At 43.6% G+C, this 19,778-nt stretch overlaps 1 protein-coding gene across 1 annotated transcript in view; it reads left to right on the forward strand.

Moving 5' to 3' along the window:
• LOC142309247 (mesoderm induction early response protein 2-like) overlaps positions 1-7,967 on the forward strand; it is a 43,022-nt gene extending 35,055 nt beyond the window's left edge. Inside the window, exon 7 of the mRNA XM_075347174.1 lies at positions 6,084-7,967. Within this exon, the coding sequence (XP_075203289.1) occupies positions 6,084-6,370 (287 nt within the window). The 3' untranslated portion in view covers positions 6,371-7,967. The remainder of the gene's footprint in view (positions 1-6,083) is intronic.
• Positions 7,968-19,778: the final 11,811 nt, after the last annotated feature.

Raw genomic sequence — 19,778 nt, forward strand, 5'->3', positions numbered from 1 at the left:
CAATGTGCCTCCATCTAAGTAGACATAACCATCAATCTTCCAATTACAGTGCCTGACGTATACAGTGATATCACCACTAAGATCCTAATTACAGTGCCTGACATATGGTGCTTATAGAGACTGCAGCCCCTTATACAGTGATGATATCACTAAAATCCCAATTACAGGGTGGTGCCAGGGTTGCCTGGTGATTGTGCAAGTTTTGGTATGCATGAGGTGGGTGACTGATTTCAGAGCTGCAGCTCTTGTGGCATTATATTAAGAGGCAGCAGTGTCTACATCGTGCAGGAAACCAATGTCTGCAAGAGGGAGAAGGGACTCAAAGTGAATGTTAATCAAAGTGCTTGAGATTTCATTGAGGGTGTGCGTGTTTGTGGGGTAGGGATTGTGCACTTTGAAAGGAGAGGAAAGAGAATGTAAGTAGGTTGTGGTCAGACAGGGGGAGAGGTGAGTTTAAGAGTGTAGATAGGGAACAGTCTGGTGAAGATGAGGTCCAGTGTGTGGCCATTTTTATGGGTGGTTGCGGAGGACCATTGGGTGAGGCATAAGGAGGAAGTGAGTGTTAAACGTTTAGAGTCAGCTGAGTGGGAGTTTTCAATGGAGATGTTGAAATCACCCATAATGATGGTGGGGATGTCAGTGGGAAGGAAATAAGTAGCAAGTTGGTGAAGTGGTCAAAAAAGATAGTGGCAGGCCCTGGGGGTGGTAAATGACAGCCGGTTTGAAGGGAAGTAAATGCATACAGAGTGCACCTCAAAAGAAGACAGGGTAACAGCGGGTGGCAGTGGAATTGAGGTTAAGGAGTAGTTGTCTGATAGGAGCAAACAAACTCCTCCACCATGCTTGTTGCTGGGGCAGTGGATGTGAGAAAGATGGAACCCACCATAAAAAAGTGCAGCATGAGAGGCTGTATCAGAAGGGGTGAGCCAGGTCTCAGTGATGCCGAGGAAGGACAGTTTTAGTGATAAAAATCATGGATGTAGAAAAGTTTTGTTGCAGACGGAGCGTGCATTCCACAGAGCTCCTGTTGGAGGAACTGGGGGAGCCGGGGGAAGGGTGAATGGGTATAATGTTAGAAGGGTTGAAAAATATGTGTGAAAGATCTGGGATGGGGGTTAGAAATGAGTGGTGAGGAGGGACAGTATTTGGAAAGATATAACCAGCTGTGAGGAGGACCAGAAAGTGTTTAGTAGGTGGGAGCAGGTGAGGCTATGAGGTAGCTATGTGTGTCTGGAGACAGAGGGTTTTATGTTGAGGAACAGATCTAGGGAGCAGGTTAAATGGATGGGAAAGATGGAGATGAACAGTTAATTTGTTGGGTGTCGGGATTGTGGGGATTATTAAAAAGGGAACTATTATAGGGGTGACAATGTTCAAATTGTCTCTTCAGGGAGGATGGAGACAAACTCTAGTGCCACCTATTGAAAGTAGCAATCTTAAAAGTCAAATGTGGCTCTCTAGCAAGCCTTTTCATATGACCTAGGATTTATGCCAGATCAGAATCTCAATTTGCAAACAGTGTTTCGGGATCATTGTCCCTCGTCTGTACAAAGTATGAGATCTGACCTGGCTGTATGAGAAACTAAAGTGGGGTGTGAGGGGAGAACTTTTTTTTCCTTGCGGAGACTGATCTGCATAATCCTTGGTGATTTGAAAAGGCTTGTTAGAGAGCCACTTTTTACTTTTTTAGGATTGCTACTTCCAAAAGGTGGCACTAGAGCTTGTCTCCTTCCTCTCTGAAGAGACAATTTGAATATATCCCAGAGGAGCATTGCAGCTATAAGACTCCTCACTAGTGATGAGCGAGTATGCTTGTTACTACTCGGTACTCGCACGAGTATCAATGTACTCGGGCTACTCGGTGGGGACCGAGTAATCTCGCGATACTCGTGCTGTACTCGTGGTCTTCATGTTGGCGCTCTTTTTACAGCCATCCCTTATGCAGGGATTGGCTGGCAGACCACTGCAATGCCAAAGCCCTGTTGTGGAATTGCAGTGATTGGCCAGCCCGCACAGCGTGACCGTGCCTTTAGCCCGACACTTCCCCGCTCGGCTACGGCCCCTCCCGCACTCCACTCCGCGTGTATATATATATGCACGCTTACACACACACGTACGTTTTTTTTGTTAATTTAAAGTTTTATGGTTTCTACATGCTGCCGGGGAACATTTCAGAATAATACTCGGGTCTCCCATAGGATAATATTGGGCTCGGTGCTCGGGCCGAGTACACGAGTATTTTGAGATGCTCTGCCCGAGCCTCGAGCTCCCGAGCATTTTAGTACTCGCTCATCACTACTCCTCACCACTGACAGCCAGATCGGTTTGTCAGTCTGCGCAAAGAGAACAGTTCTCCACTTAGACCCCAGGGGTGACAATGGAAAGAAACTGAAATATTATTTACAGTGACTATGTATCAGTTACCTTCAGTTCCCTTCTGGTTCAATTCTGGTCTAATTTATTATAGTACACTTATAGATGCACCTAGATGATGCACAGGCAGGCTAGGTAGATCCAATATATATTCTTAGAAGTGCTCTCAGGTGTGACACAGAGGGCAGGGGGTGGTACTCATATTGATCAATTAAATCAAAACTGAGCACAGATGTAAGATACCATAGGCAAAGTAAACAAGTGGGCCATAAAGAAAAGTGGGAGGGGCTGATGACGGGGTCAGTTAGAAACATACCAGATTGAGACAAGCAGCAGAGGTAAGGTATGTCAGTTTATGTGAAAGTTGAGTAGTAGTTCAAACAACAGTAGACACGATGATTAGATGAGTGGAGAGTGGTGATGATAGATGACCAAGTGCATCATATTAAAGGGAATCTCTCACCCCCCTTTGACAGTTTTAAGCTATTACTATGGGCATAGAGGTAATAGGATGGTGAAAGTAGTCTTACCTTTATGCCTCATAGTAGATGCCTTGTTTCAGAAATCTTACTTTAGATTGCTATATGCAAATTAGTCTACCAGGCTACTGGGCATTGTGCTTCGGCTGCTGAGGGGTTGCTTCCCTGTAAGAAATTCCTGCCTCCTGCTTAATTATCCTTCCTGTCACCTCCTATCAGCTACAGTCACAGCTGGCAAATCCCGTGCGTGTGCTATAGTGTTCTTCAGCCTGCGTTCAATAACCCCCCCATTGAATCTGCTGCGCATGCGCTGGTGAGTCAGCTCCACTTCCATTACCGGTGCGCTGTTCTAAGTTGTCCTCCCGACTTCCTGCCTGTGGGCAGCTGAATAGACAGAGACACACACACCTGGGCGATTTTTTTTTTTTCAGGCAGGAAGTCAGGAGGATAACTTAGAACATTAACAGCGCACCGATAATGGAGGTGGAGCTGACTTACAAGCGCATGCACAGTAGATTGAATGGGGGGGTGAATGAATGCAGGCTGGTGACACTCTACTGTGCACGCATGGGATCTGCCAGCTGTGACTATGACACTGAGAGGAAGTGATAGGAAGGATAATGAGGCAGGGATTCTTACAGGGAAGCACAACGACCAGTAGCCTGGTAGGCTAATTTGCATATAGTGATCTAAAGTAATATTTGTTGAACAAGGCATCTACTATGAGGCATACAGGTAAGACTACTTTCACCATCCTATTACCTGTATGCCCATAGTAATACAGTGGAACCTTGGTTAACGAGAACAATCCGTTCTTGGAGTTGCTTCTTGGAGTTGCTTGTTAACCAGTTTACTTGTTCAGCAAAGCAAGATTTCCCATAGGAAATCATTGCAATGCAGACAATTCGTTCCACAACTTGTTAAATGTCCTATCCTGGTCCCCTGTTGTACCATTCCATACACTCATAAACATACACAAACACACAATCACGCACGCACACACACAAATTATGCTCACCTTACCTTCCGTTCCATCGCCGGTCTCCTGGGACTTGCTGTTCCTTGGTACGGGCTGTGTATCGGGTAACCATCACGACGAGGGAGGTATTTCCGCTGCAAGAGCGCTTACGTCAAAGGCAGGAGCCGCTTGCCTTTGATTGGTCAGCGCGCTGCCTTTGAGTAGCGGCTGACACGGGAAGTTCCTGCCTTGTCGCGATGCTTGCCGATACACAGCCTATACCGGCGAACTACAAGACCGAGGAGGCCAGCGATGGAACGGAAGGTACACATATTATGCTTACCTTACCTTCCGTTCCATCGCCGGCCTCCTGGATTTTGTAGTTCGCCGCGAGGATTCCTCCCTCGTCGTAATGTACCGGCGAACTACAAGAACCATGAGGCCGGCGATGGAACAGAAGGTAAGGTGAGCATAATACTGTATGTGTGTGCGTGCGTGTTTGTTTGTGTGTGTGCTTGTGTGCATTTGTGTGGACTGCAAGAGCGGGTTAGAGTGCAGTGGATGTACAGAAGCGGAAGTGTGTGCGGTGAGTATTTGCTCGTACAGCAAAGCTTTCTCGTAAACAGAGTTACAAATTTACAGAAAGCTTTGCTCGTTCAGCGAAATTCTCGCTAACTGGGTTACTCGTTAAGCGAGGTTCCACTGTAGCTTAAAACGGACAAAGGGGTGACAGATTCCCTTTTAAATCTTATATAGAGTGCAGCCCCATATTCTGTGATATCACCACTAAGCTCCCAATTACAATTCCTGATGCTTGGAGCTTCTATAGAGTGCAGCCCTATATAAAATGTACACTGAACAGTGCAGTGTATTGCTCATTTCTGTACTCCACCTATATAATATACCGTATTTTTCGCTTTATAAGACACACTTTTGTCCCCTCCCCCCCCCCCCCAAATTTTGGGGGAAAGTAGGGGGTGCGTCTTATAAAACGAATATACGGGGGGGGTAATATACACTGCCGCTATCCATCACAGTGGTGCTGAAACCGCACCACGGTGATGGGCTGGGGCTGCGGCGCATATTATATCTGCCTGTGCCCCCCTTTGATGGCACATGGCCCCCATGCTGCTGCCCATAGTAAAATAAACTCTTTATTTACCTCCTCCAGCGCCGATCTCTCGGTCTCTCTGCTGCCGCTGTGATCAGGCACGCAGAGATGATATCACTCTGCTGTGCCGATCACATGATCGGCACCGGGAACCAGGAAGTGCAGGAGCTCAGCAGCACGGAGGGAGACACGAGAGAGGACAGCACTGGAGAAGGTAAGGATAGTCTTTTATTTTACTATGGGCAGCAGTATGGGGGCCATATCTAACACAAGGGGGGTGTGCCATCCATAGGGGGCCATATCTAACACAGGAGGAGGTGTGCCATGCATAGGGGGCCATATCTAACACAGGGGGAGGTGTGCCATCCATAGGGGGCCATGGGCAACACAGGGGGAGGTGTGCCATCCATAGGGGGCCATATCTAACACAGGGGGAGGTGTGCCATCCATAGGGGGCCATATCTAACACAGGGGGAAGGTGTGCCATCCATAGGGGGCCATATCTAACACGGGGTGGTGTGCCATCCATAGGGGGCCATGGGCAGCACAGGGGGAGGTGTGCCATCCATAGGGGGCCATAGCTAACATAGGGGGACGCGTGCCATTCATAGTGGGACATGTGGCATCACTGGGGGACGTGTGCCAGCACAAGGGGGGTATATTCGATATAAGGGGGCCATATCCAGATTAAGGGGGCTAATTTTAGGATGGGGGTCTATGAGGGACATATACCCTATATGATTTGTTAGATGGACACTGGCATTATAAGACGGACCCCAATTAACATTAAAAAAAAAAAAATTATCTTTTCCTTCACCAAATTTGGGGGGGTGTCTTATAATCAGGTGCGTCTTATAAAGCGAAAAATACGGTACTTGACTCTCCTGGGCTGCAGTCTTATCCTCATGTCCTCCTGCTCCCTTGTCCTAATGAGATGATAGGATAAATGACTCTGTGATGCTACCATCTGCTGGATGATTTAGAGAGCTAGAAACCACAGCATAGTAACTATTTGCTGGTTTAATTTCCTTAATCCCTGGTGCTTGGATTGTTAGTTTGGTATAGTGTGTTTTTTTTAGAATAATATGGAGCTATGCTCTTCCTCCATTCAGCTATGTCATCTGTTGTCATAATGGCTTCTTGTCTCTTTTCATGTATACAGCCGGCTCCAAGCAGAATTCTTCCAAGAACACTGTCTGCTCCTGTGATAGAGACCAATTTGCTTGTAGTCTACACTCGCACCCTTCTCCCAACGTGGAGGATCCCAAAGAGTCTCCTCCAATCAATAGTGAAAATATTAGTCTTGATCTCTGTCCTCCTGAAATGTCTGTATTGCCTGATGTCAGGAAGCAAGACCATCCTTTGGAAACTTTCAATATGGCTGACTTGTCTCTTCCTGGCTTTATGTCCAGACCATCTATTTTTTGTACCAATCCGCTCACCCAGTGATTTTCCACTTTTTACAGAAGTAAGGATTAGGCTGTTTTGGAGCGCTGTCACCAGTTCCTTGTTCCTATCAGCTGATTTTTATAATCTCAGGAAGACATACCTAACAGTACTAGATATTTTGGAGGATTGACAATTTTGAAGTATTGAGTTGGAGACGTGTGCAGGAACTAGTAGTGTACAGTATCTTCTTTTTATTTGTCATTTTTGTATGGGTTTGCAATTGACCTTTTAAATTGCACATGAATTCTGATTATACATAACTGGTTACTTGCACAATCTGTCTATATACTGTACTTTTTTTTGGTACACATTCCACTGTAAATTATTTTTTTCCTAGGGTAAGAGTGCTTGGACAGTTTGCCAACTTTTTAAATGATGAATTTTTGACAATGTAGCAAAGATACCTAGAAGGTACATATTTATTCATTTGTTTTCAGGCCAGACTGGTAATTCTGGCATGCTTGTAGGTTAATTCTGGACCTGATTTGGTCAGTGTGCTTTCTTTATCCTTTTTTTTCTTTTTTTTTTTTTTATGGCTACTGCCATTTTGTAATGTCAGCCAATTTTGCGTACTTGAATCTATGGGCTGCAATGAATGAAATGTGCTCTGTGAACGCAGCCCCTGCTGTTATATGAATTGTTAGCCTATGAAAGATGAAGCCATTTTTTACCTTTTTGGTTCTGCAGAATTTGTATTGAGCAGTGCCTCAGTTCAAGTCTGTCTGTACATTTCCATAACTTCTCAACCTCAACTGAGGGAATAATTTTTTTTTTTTCTGCAGCATTTTGTATTTCAATCTACACTGTTAAAGGGGTTTTCCTACTATCAGTTTTTTTCTAAGCTTGAAACACTTTCACAAGCCTGTCTACTGTAATATCCTTGATTTGCGCAGCCTCTTTCTTCAATTTTCCTGACTCACTATGGCACCAGATTTTTTGTTCTGTTCACAGTTGTAATGGTCAGTCCAACAGAGCTAGTCACGAGTCTCTCAGTACTGCAAGAAACTACAACTACAATACCCATGACCACTGTGAAAGTGGGGCAACAAAATCAAGACACATGCCCATTTGTACTGGAATCATGGCCCTAGCGCACATCCACAAGACAGCAGCCTTGCATTCCAAACGGAGAGTGAACGGAGAGCAACTGCACATGGTCGGCCTGTTAAGGACTACTACAGGGCCAATTTGCTGGCAACTTAAATGAAAACTGTAGTAATCTTTCTGACACACGGGAAAGTTTTCTTCTGGACACTGCAATTTGATTAATTTATGTAAATTTCATATATTTAGTTTTGTTGTACAATAAAATGTGATTTTTAAGTGTGGATTAACAATTTAATATTTAGAAAAATTACGTTTCAGAGAAACCTGTCATGTGTGAGTATGTGAAGAAAAACCCGATCGCTGGCTATTATGATACTTGTATCCTGCATTGTTTTATCAGTTTGCCACTCTGCAACTCTTAGGGGTCGCTCTCACCATTGTTTTAATCGGACGAGTGCTATCCGTTATTTTATCAGATAGCAATCGCACCAATGTTATTAAATGGAGCAGTGCTGATGATGGATATTTTTCATTGTATAGTAGAAAAGTAAATCCGGCACTCAGTTTTCCAAAGAAAATTCTAAAATTTATTTCAATAAATAAAAGATCACACTGTGTGTCAATCAGTGACGTTTCGGTCCTTTCCTGGACCTTTTTCAAACTCGCGCTATAAGGATACAAATATCTAATATCTATCTAATACATAACAAGTTTCCCTCATAAGGCACAGGAAAAAACAAAATCGTATATATTACTCATGGAGATATGTATAAGAAAACAAGAACAATAAGAGTGGACAAAGTTAAAGCCAGGCCACGTCCCCAGTGGCCTCAAATTCCCACCATGGAATATACAATAACAAAATTAACATACATACACACACACATACATACATATATATATATATATATATATATATATACACATATATATATATATATATATATAATATATATATTCGCTCGGCCACGCCCCCCACATGCATTGGCGGCTCGGCCACGCCCCCCGCACACATTGGGCACCTATACACCTCCCCCCCCCAGGACTACTCCACCTATTAGACACCTCCCCCCCCCCCCCCAGAACTACTCCTCCTATTATACTCTTCACCTCCAGGCCTACTCCTCCTATTATACTCCTCTCCTCCAGGACTACACCTCCTATTATACTCCTCACCTCCAGGACTACTCCTCCTATTATACTCCTCTCCCCCCAGGAGTACTCCTCCTATTATACTCCTCTCTCCCCAGGACTACTCCTCCTATTGTACTCCTCTCTCCCCAGGACTACTCCTCCTATTATCCTCCTCTCTCCCCAGGACTACTCCTCCTATTATCCTCCTCTCTCCCCAGGATTATTCCTCCTATTTATACTCCTCTCTCCCCTGGACAATTCCTCCTATTATACTCCTCACCTCCAAGACTACTCCTCCTATTATACTCCTCTCCCCCCAGGACTACTCCTCCTATTATACTCCTCTCTCCCCAGGACTACTCCTCCAACACACACACACACACACACACACACACACTGCACAAAACATACCTCCCCCCAAAACACACGCACCCCACACACCCACCCACACAAACCGCGCAACACACACAGCACCACACACAAACAACGCTGCAGACACACAGCGCTCCACAAGCAACGCAACACACCAACAACACTGCTCTCACAAACCCCCACACCCAGACAATACCCAGAACATTTACAGCGCTCTACACAAACACTTGGCAACTACACACAACAACATCTATATATATAACAAAAATCATACATTAACTACACAATAAATTCTAGAATACCCGATGCGTTTAGAAACAGGCCACCTTCTAGTATATTATAAAGACGCTTGTTCGAAAATGCGGACCCCACTAAATGCCTAAAATCCAAAAAGGGATATTAATTAGAATATATTCTTACGAGTGTGGAGGTCAATGATGGCTTGTAAGGAGCAGAGACGCTCATGGATATGCGGAATCGCCACTATGGGAAAGTGCTAGTGAGTATTCCAAGCTATGGCTATTTAAAATCCCGGTGTTTTACATCGCATCCGGCCGTAAGATCGGATATGACATCGTTGGTTGGCGTAGTGGAGCGTAGTAAGTGTAACCACCGTAGTCATATCCTGTCAGGCACGAATGACACAACATGATAATAGCTGTTCACATCTATTAAGGAAGATAGAATAGTGCTCAAAGGATCCCAAAGGAAAGAGTCTTAAAAAATAAAGCGCACAACAGAAAGAGCTATGAATGGTAGTCATTAAAGGGACAGTAGTCAATAGGGTGTCACACACTACTATATGTGGGGAGGAATGAATAAATGCAGAAAGGGGGAGGGAGATACAGATAAGGTATGGAAGTCAAAAGATAATTAAAAGATAGGGTTGAACCACAGATAAATAATAAATGAAATAGAACAAGGAAAAGAAAGAGAAAAAAAAATGAGGGGAAAAATTAAATATAATGGGAAAATAGAGAAAGAAAGAAAGGGGGGATAGGGAATAAGGAATAAAGAAGGTGGAAGGATGAAATAAGAAAAAGGTGCATAATACCAGTTGTTGAGAATGATGATCTCGTGCTCTCAAGTGACTACGACTGGTGCTGAAATAAAGCAGAAGACATAATATTTGTAAAAACTGTCAGTGAGAGACATCCTTAGGAATTATAAGAAACTTCCCACATCAAATTCTCTATTTAAACCCTTTGGTTCCAAGGTCTGCAGGGTGAATATCCAAAACACCTCTCTCTTCAGTTGAATAACCTGATTTAAGCCCCTTCTATGTGGAGGGTCTTGTTCCAACACCTGAACTTTTAGTTGGGATAATTTATGTCCCATCTTGTGAAAGTGGAAGGGTAGCGGTAAAGAGAGGCGCTCACAGCGAATGGTGGATTTGTGCTGGGGAATTCTATCCCGTACCTTTTGGGTCGTCTCGCCCACATACATAAGGTCGCAGGGTCACTTGATTGACTAGATTACATGTGACGATTCACATGTATAAAACCCCTTAAGAGGACTTGTATGTGGGTGGTATACATGATCACCTTTGGTAATATTACACTGCAAACAGTTTAACCTTCGTCCGGCTGAGTAGGTACAATTGTAACTATTTCGTTTTAAAATTGCAATACATTTTTTTGTTCCAAAAGCTGTAGAGGGCTGAAATTGCGTGACATCTCTGCAGTTTTGGTCCAGAATATATTGGCCAAATTTCAATAAAATATCTCCACCCCCTTCCGAGATAAGGGGTCGCTGTTAACGTTGTAAAATTATGCAGCCTAGCGAAGTTAAACAAGGGAAAGTGGCCTTCTTGGGGGTGCGTAAATGAGTTTGGAGTGATTAAACGTTACAACCGATATCTGCCCTCACCAGCTTATTATGGATTCTAGAATTCCACAATCTTGGGATAACCCAAGAAATTTAGAGTGCATTTCTCCTAGTGTTTTGGTTCTAACGTCACTATGGCTAAGAATCCTGTTAACACACGTAAACTGAGATTGTGGAATGGACTTTTTCACAGCTCAGGGTTGACCACTAGAAATAAGTAACATATTGTTCTTATCTGTAGTTTTAGTATATTAAGCGGTTTCTAATTTGCGTTCAGGTCCCTTGATATTTATAGTGTCACGGAAACTAAGCTTGTCTACATCATACTGTATTTTAAATTGGAGCTTAAACTAAATAGCATTAAAAGAATTGTGAAAGTCCAGTAGTGAGTCCAATGAGCCCCCCAAATGCAAAATAAGTTCTCAATAAAGCAACGGCCGTAAAGGGAGTGAGCCTGGAATAATGGATGAAGGTAAAAGAATTTCTCCTCAAAAGATGACATATAACAATTTGCATAAGGGGGGGTCACATGACAGTCCCCTGTATCTGGAGGTAATAAGTGTCCTGGAACAAGAAAAAAAAAAAAAATTCCTTCAGGACAGGATTAAGTAGATCCATACAGAATTGTTTTACCTCAGGTTCAAAATGGTGGTCTGAGAATAGTCTATCCACCAAGTGAAGGCCTTTGTCATGGGTAATTACAGTGTATAGACTTTGGCCCACATGACCAGATAAGCACTACAAGGTATTGTATCCAAACCCTGAATTACATTCAGAAAATCATTCGTATCAAATAGAAATGAGCTAGTGGTCCTAATCAGTGGTGTCAGGATTTTCTCTAGCAATTTGGCAATATGAAAGAGATCCTTATTTCTACCAGTGGCCCTCCATGTTATATGATCAATATCTAAAATATATATATATGTCAATTTTGTTATTGTATATTCCATTTTTTGGGAATTTGCGGTCACTGGGGACGTAGCCTGGTTCTAATTTTGTCCACTCCATGAGTAATATACGTGATTTTTGTTTTTCCTGTGCCTTATGAGGGAAACTTTATATTTGTATTTGTTTTTGTTTCCTTATAGTGTAAGTTTGAAAAAGGGCTAGGAAAGGACCAAAACGTCACTGGTTGATACACAGTGTGGTCTTTTGTTTATTGAAATAAATCTCAAAATTTTCTTTGGAAAACTGAGTGCCGGATTTTCTTTTCTACTATACAGTGTGTCCACCCATATCCTGTCCACCGCCATTAACTTGAGAACGGCGGCAGCTATAGGCATAGAAGTGGTGCCTAGGTATAGTAAAGTAGCCATGCGCTACACAATGAAACCACCTATAGCGCTACCTGGTGGAAAACAACGGAGTTAGCATTTTTATCTCAAAAACTGAACGAGATACAGAAAAAAAGTGAATTACAAAGTTATAGTGCATCATCCATTCAATATGAATCGATACCTTGCATACAGAAAAGCTATGATTAGAACATGTAAAACACGAGTACATTTTGTCACGATCTCCAAAATTGAGACGTTGCAAGACACGGACTAATGGTGCACTTAACCGTCACTAAGCTCACTAATGGGAATCGTGACCAAGGGGGATGGAGAGGAAAGACATGTCCCCCGAATAATTACAACGGATGAAAATTTAAAACAGTCGGCTTACATGAATTGGCCAAAAAATCATAAAACAACCAAAAATTGTGGTCGCAATGCAAAAGCAGTCCCCCTTGGTCACGATTCCCATTAGTGAGCTTAGTGACGGTTAAGTGCTCCATTGGTGCGCGTCTCGCAACATCTGCATTTTGGAGATCGCAACCATACGTCCGTGCGTTGTACACCTTCTAATCATAGCTTTTCTGTATGCAAGGTGTCGATTTGTATTGAATTGATGATGCACTACAACTTTGTAATTCACTTTTTTTCTGTATCTCGTTCCGTTTTTGAGATTAAAATGGTAACTCCATTATTTTCCACCAGATAGCGCTATTGGTGGTTTCATTGCGTAGCGCATGGCTACTTTACTATACCTAGATGCCACTTCTATGCCTATAGCTGCTGCCGATCTCAAGTTAATGGCGGTGGACTGGATATGCGTGGACACACTGTATATGCGTGGACACACTGTATATGAATAGACTAGGATCCTATCTGGCGGGCACCTACATTAAAAGGAGTGCCGTTTTTCACATGTATTATTGGATATTTTACACCAACAGAATGTCTGTGGGAAAAAGAAATCCCAGCATGCTGCAATTTCACTTTGAAATCAGATGGGTATGAGGAAAAAAAAAAATTGAGATGTCCTATGGAGCAACAGATTTTTACTGTTACATTGGTATTCTGTACCTTAGGAAACTGTAAATGCTCCTATAAATGACTAATAGCTGTGGAGTAAAACAGATTTCATACAGCTGCACATGGATGACGTGTGAAAAACATTGTTCCACTTTTCTGGATAAGAATGGGACTGTTTTTTTTTTTTTGTTTTATTTTATATAAATAATTCTATTATACTGTCCCAGGCCTCAATTTGTAATCCATTCTCAGCTGTTTGTGAGAGACTGGCTGCTGTAATCACTCTCATACACAACACAACTCCTTGGTACGTATTCTTACTCTTTCGGCCTTTCTTAGCACAAAGAGAGCGCGGCTCTGCTCTGTGTGGGTCTGGTCTGCTTTGTTCTGCTCTGCACAGAGCTGCAGTGAGCGGTCATTCTGAAGATGTTGGCGGTCAGGGCTTCAAATAATGGCACTTAGAGTCAGCTCGTGCGCAGATGGAGCTCTCTGCTCAAGCTCTGATCTGCGCACGCGCCGACTTTGGCCGCCATTATTTGAAGCCTTCACCACCGACGTCTTTAGAATGGCCTGTCACTCACCACCTCACGCACAGAGCAGAGCCGCGTCACCAGCCCCACACAGAGCAGCACCCACAGTGATTATCTGGGCCCCCCTCTGTACCACTGGCAGCATTACTGTACTCCAGTACTGCCCCTGCCTACTGTGACCCCCGCTCCGCTGCTGCCCCTTCTCCCTGATAAAACACCACCAGATTAGACTCCATATTTTTATTTTTTTCTCCAAATTTGGGTTACGTCTTATAATCCGGGGCGTCTTATAAAACGAAAAATACGGTAATTGAGACATTATTTGGTTTTTAATACGGGGCGTCTTATAAAACGAAAAATACGTTAATTGAGCCATTATTTGGGGGTTTTTTTCTTCCCCAGAGTGAATGAGAAGTTCAGGAAGGAAGGGAGATGGGAAGCTGTTTTTATAATTACATATTTTCTTATTGATTTATGAAAAGATTTTTGAAAGACGTTTCCCTTTAAATAATACAAGACTACAATATCGTAGTGTGCAAAACGTAGGCAGGTGGCAAAATGCTGCAAAGTAAGAATGCTTTGAAAACTAGAAGTGTACATTTAGTAAAAATATAAATAAGAAAATGCAAAGTGAATAAACAAAACATGTCAAATCAATATTTGGTGTGACTACCCTTTGCATTTAAAACCGCATCAGTTCTTCTAGGTACACGTTCACACAGGAATTCACCAGGAAGGTTGTTCCAAACATCTTTGATAACTAACCAGAGATCTGTGGATGTAGACTTGTGCAAATCCTTCACGACTCCTTGTCCATCTTTATATTGAACTCAGTTCTTAATGATATTTGCTGAAAGTTTGGGGTTATACTCCTACAGAATAAATTTGAGCCAATTAGACGCCTCCCTGATGGTACTCCATGATGGATCAGTATCTACCTTTGTTTCTCAATATTAAGGACATCATTAAACTTGGCCAAATCCCCAATGCCATTTGCGAAATGAAGCCCCAAACTTATAAGGAACTTCCATGCTTCATTGTTACCTGCAGACACTCATTATTAAGGCTCTTTTCCATGCGGGAGCATTGGAAGCGATATGTTAATGACCCTCTGCTGCGATGTCAGCAGAGGGTCATGCGACTGTGATGAGATCTTGCGATCGTATCACAGCAGCGGAGAAGATGGAGGGAACACTTTCTCCCCATCTCCTCCTCCTCCTGCACCGCACTGCAGTCACATAACATGCGAGTGCAGTGTGATTTTACACACGTGAGCCGAGACTCCGTGCAAAATGCAGAATGCTACAATTGTACCGAGAGCCCGATTCGTGTGGAGAAAAAACTGGACAGCGGAAACTGTCTCATTGATTAACACTGGTGCGAGTGCAATCCGATTTTATCAGATCGCACTCGCACCAGGAAATCGCAGATGGAAAAGCGCCCTTATACTGCTCTCCACTCTTCAATGAACAATCTGCTTTCTGTTTCAGCCAAATATTTCACGTTTTCAATCCTTATCCCAGAGCTACTGCTGATATTTTTGTAGTCTCAAGTTTTTATTTTTTTCGTGCATAGCTTAGTCACTTGACATTGTTTCATGTCAAAACTTTCTGACCTCATTCCCAAACCTCTTGCTGACTGGTAGATTGATGTTGCTGGGTCCCACCAATCCTGATGACACTACTTGAGACCTTCCTATTTTGAAAGGAAGTAAGTATAATGTATCTTTTATCTGCTGACTAAAGGTACCGTCACACATAACGAGATCGCTAGTGAGATCACAGCGGAGTCACGGTTTCCGTGACGCAGTAGCGATCCCGTTAGCGATCATGTTATGTGTGACACCTACCAGCGATCAGGCCCCTGCTTTGAGATCTCTAGTCGTTGCAGAATGGTCCAGGCCATTTTCTTCAAAGGCGATGCCCTGCTGGGCAGGACACGTCGCTGTGTTTGACTCTGTGTGACAGGGTCACAGTGACTGCTGAGATCGTTATACAGGTCGCTACTGCGACCTGTATTGTTCCGGCATCGCTGGTAAGATCTGACTGTGTGACATCTCACCTGCGACCTCCCAGCGACTTACCTGCGATCCCTTTCAGGTTCGGGATCGCTGGTAAGTCGTTGTGTGTGACTGGGCCTTTAGTTTCATTGACCAAACACTATCTGTGGTCCTAACCATTGTCAATCTTAGCTGCCTGCAATTCTCAGCATTAAAGCTGCCATTTCTCCATCATTAAATACCATGAAGGAGGCTCAATATTTATTCTGCATCAGTAAAAAGAGTCAAATTTACAGTTAATGCCATTAAGAACTATCTGCAGTGTAAAGACGAACAAGACGTTTTAGTAATTATTATATAGCCTCCACAGAGCTCCAATCTCAACATAGTCTGGGATTATACAAACCTACATCCACAGAAGATCTGTGCTTTATCCTCCAAAGATGTATGGAACAACCTCCCTGCTGACTTTGCGCAAAAACTATATACAAGTGTATCTAGAAGACTTGATGTTCTGATGCGGTCTCAAATGAAAAGGGTGGTCGCGGCAAATAATGATTTGATTAACGTTTCTCTTGTGTACATTCACTCTGCATTCTGTTAATAAAAAAAACACTTTCATTTTGCAACTTTTTTCTATACCTGCCTAAAACTTTTGTACAGTGCTGCAGTTGTACAAAGTTCCAAATAATTTGTTAAATTGTAAGATATTTATGCATATGAGTATTTACCTACCGTATTTAAACAGCTTTTTCATTCACGCTTATCCATGTACAGAATATTTTATGTATGATTACTAGTGATGAGCGAGCATGCTAACCACAGCTCTTTACTCGATCGAACCTTGAGCATCGGAGTTTGAAAATGCTCGAGGTCACATCGGACCGCCCTGATGCTCGATTGAGTAACGAGCAGTGATGAGTATGCTCATTCATCACTATTACTAGTTCATGTATGTATTTATTTTCTAGCCAGTATTCTCACAGCACAGTGTATATTTTTGCACAGATTTCATCATATGTACTAGCAAAATTGGATGTTTGTCTTACCACTTTTATGTTTTAATCCAATTTTTTTTAATTTTTTTTTAAACTGCAAAGAAATGACAATCCATTTAATCCATTTACACAGACTCCTTCTGTAAATAAAGATTTGTAAATACAGTCAAAGTCTGAAATTCTTTTTTGCAACAATCAGGCCCAAGAACAATCTCTTTTGTTGTAAATGGTTCCTTCATAATAAGCAGATTATAGTGTTGTCCTGCTAGGACCCTCCGCAATCATGTTGGCAAATCTGACCGTAACTGCCAGCGTCACCACAGGAGAATATAAACGTTACCTAGTACCCATTTATGTCAATGAGTTTACTGTGTAATTCAAGACATGACCTCCAGTGAGAGGAAGTCTGTAACCGGCTTACAGCCTAAGGGTATGTGCGCACTAGGCGTTCTTTTCACGCTGCGTTTTTGTCTCAAAAAACGCACCCGCGGCTAAAAACGCGGCAAAAACGCGTGCGGTTTTACCGCAATTTGGTGCGTTTTTCGCTGCGTTTTTGCTCACTGCGTTTTTAATCAGTGCACAATGCCATTAAAGATTGTTGATGAAAAAAAAAAAGGTCTGATGTCATTTCCTTCAATATGTTCTTCATTGTATGCAGGAGAGCAGACAGCTGCAAAACTAGTGTATGCAGGAGAGCAGACAGCAGCTGCAGAATTACAAGGCTCAGCATCCACCATCCAGGACTGTATGCAGGAGGTTTTTTTTGCCAAAAAAGAAAAAAATGACATGGGCTTCGCTATATTTTTGTATGCTAGTCAGGTACAGCAGGCAGCTACGGGCTGCCCCCACCCCCAGCTGCCTATTTGTACCCGGCTGGGAATCAGAAATATAGGGAAGCTCTTTTTTTTTTTTTTTTTTTTTATTTCATGAATTTCAAGAAATAATTAAAAAAAAAAAAAAAATGACATGGGCTTCGCCCAATTTTTGAGTCCAGCCTGGTACAACTAGGCAGCTGGGGATTGGAATCCGCAGTGCAGAGTGCCCAAGCTTTCTGGGCACCCCCGCTGCGAATTGTAGTCCGCAGCCACCCCAGAAAATGGCGCTTTCATAGAAGCGCCATCTTCTGGCGCTATATCCAACTCTTCCAGCTGCCCTGGTGACTGTGGCTCGCTGGGTAATAATGGAGTTAGGGCTAGCTGTATATTATCAGCTGGCCCTAAGCCCGAAATTCATGGTGTCACGCCAATATTCGACATGGCCACCATGAATTTCTAGTAATGATAAAAATATTTTTCTGTGTTTTTTGTTTTTTTTTTTTTTTTATCAGAAATAAAACACAACACAATTAGTGACTCCATCTTTATTGAAATAAAGAACCCCCCCTCCCTCCGCAGTAATCCTGGGTCAAGGGTCCCGCGCCATCCAATCCGGATCCAATATCATCTGATCGGTTTGCTGGAAGGCAAACCGATCAGATAATGTGTAAGGTTCCAGGATGTGAATCACATCACACATCAGCTGATTGTATAAAAGCCGATTATACAATCAGCTGATGAATCAGTAGAAAAAAAAAAACTCATGTGCTGATTACCGGCAGCTCCTGGAGCGATCGGATGAGAGTCTGATCCTGTCCCATCGCTGCAGGAGCTGCCGGTAATCAGCTGATGAAGTCTCCTGACGGCAGGATCAGCTGATAGGTGAAGCCGGCCGGAAGCTAAAAAGCCGGCGACACCGCGAGAATTACGATCAGCTGATGCTTCAGGTGATCCATCGCCAGGTCCTGCAGGCATTTGTACGTACCTGAGGAGACGGCACACAGCCAGACCGGCGATACCGGGAGAGGAGCTGGGAGCGGGCATGGCACCGGGAGTCTGCAGACACGTGAGTATGAAATTTTTTTCTCTACTGTTAACTTATGCTTTCGACGCTGCCTCCACCTCCCGCCCAGACATGACGCCGCACGGGAGCTGACATGGCACCGGGCGGGTTGTGGAAGCGGTAGTGACGGTACCGGGAGGATTCATGCTTCTGTGTTTACCAACAGAAGGAATCCTCTTCCTGTACACGTCACTTTAGTACCCACCCCTTGTGTTTATAGCTGCGTTTTTAGTCATAGAAACGCAGCTATATGCGTTTTTCATTGCGTTGTTGAACATCTCATTGAACTCAATGGGTGAAAAACGCAGAAATAATTGACATGCTGCATTTCTGTGGTCACCACAAAAACGCAGCTACAAAAGAACGCTGTGTGCGGACAGTAGTTATGAAAACCCATAGATATTGCTGGGGAAGCAATGTCACTGCGTTTTCAGTACAAAAACGTGGTAAAAAACGCCGCTAAAAACGCCTAGTGCGCACAAGGCCTAATTATGATATGAGGGTCCTGGTGAATTATTTAAATAACATTTACTTTAAAATAAAATAAAAAATAGCCATATTGTTACGGGGGAACTGGCAGATTAGGATAAAGGTGGTAAATATCCCAATCGCCAGTCTGGGTCCACCGTGCTCCCAGATGGTAAAGGAGCTGCTGGCAACCTGTAGGTCAGGCGGATAATACAGAGCTTGGTGGCTCCGATATAATGAGCCTGATCCAAGTTGAATGTCACTTGGACCAGGACTATTCTGAAGCCAGTTCACGCCACAGGGTCCACACACCCAAACTAGGAACTCCACTGTTAACACTACAGGGTTCCTGGGGTACACTGTGTGCGTAGGGGGCACAGCAAGACAGTCGGCACAGCAGCCGCAGCCCAGTTAACTCCACTGGGATGCTACAACAGGACTGGAGTGATAGGAAGGAAAGCACGGTGCCTGACCCTAAGGTGCCGAGTCACGAAGTCTGGACGTGACAAGCACCGGACACCTAACCCTACCTACCGCTTCCAAAACTAGTGGATGTTGCCGCAATGTGGCTCTATCATGTAAGAACATGTAAATACTGCGCACGATGGTGTGGTCACGAAGCCCTTTTATCACTTAGGATCTGCCCAAAACCCAGGGTGAGCCACAATGGCGCCTTCAGGGGCCAATAGCGGAGTGCCACATCATCAGTGACGTCACTGGCGGCCTATCTGGAACAGCCACGTCACTGATGACATGGGCAGCACCGCCCCAAACAGCCTACCAGTCGTCATCTGATAACCTATAGTGGGGTGGCAGGTCATAGGGGCGGTCCTCCGTGAGCCAGTCTGGAGTGAC

The sequence above is a fragment of the Anomaloglossus baeobatrachus genome, chromosome 1, assembly GCF_048569485.1.
Source record: "Anomaloglossus baeobatrachus isolate aAnoBae1 chromosome 1, aAnoBae1.hap1, whole genome shotgun sequence".
Taxonomy (NCBI): Eukaryota; Metazoa; Chordata; class Amphibia; order Anura; family Aromobatidae; genus Anomaloglossus; species Anomaloglossus baeobatrachus.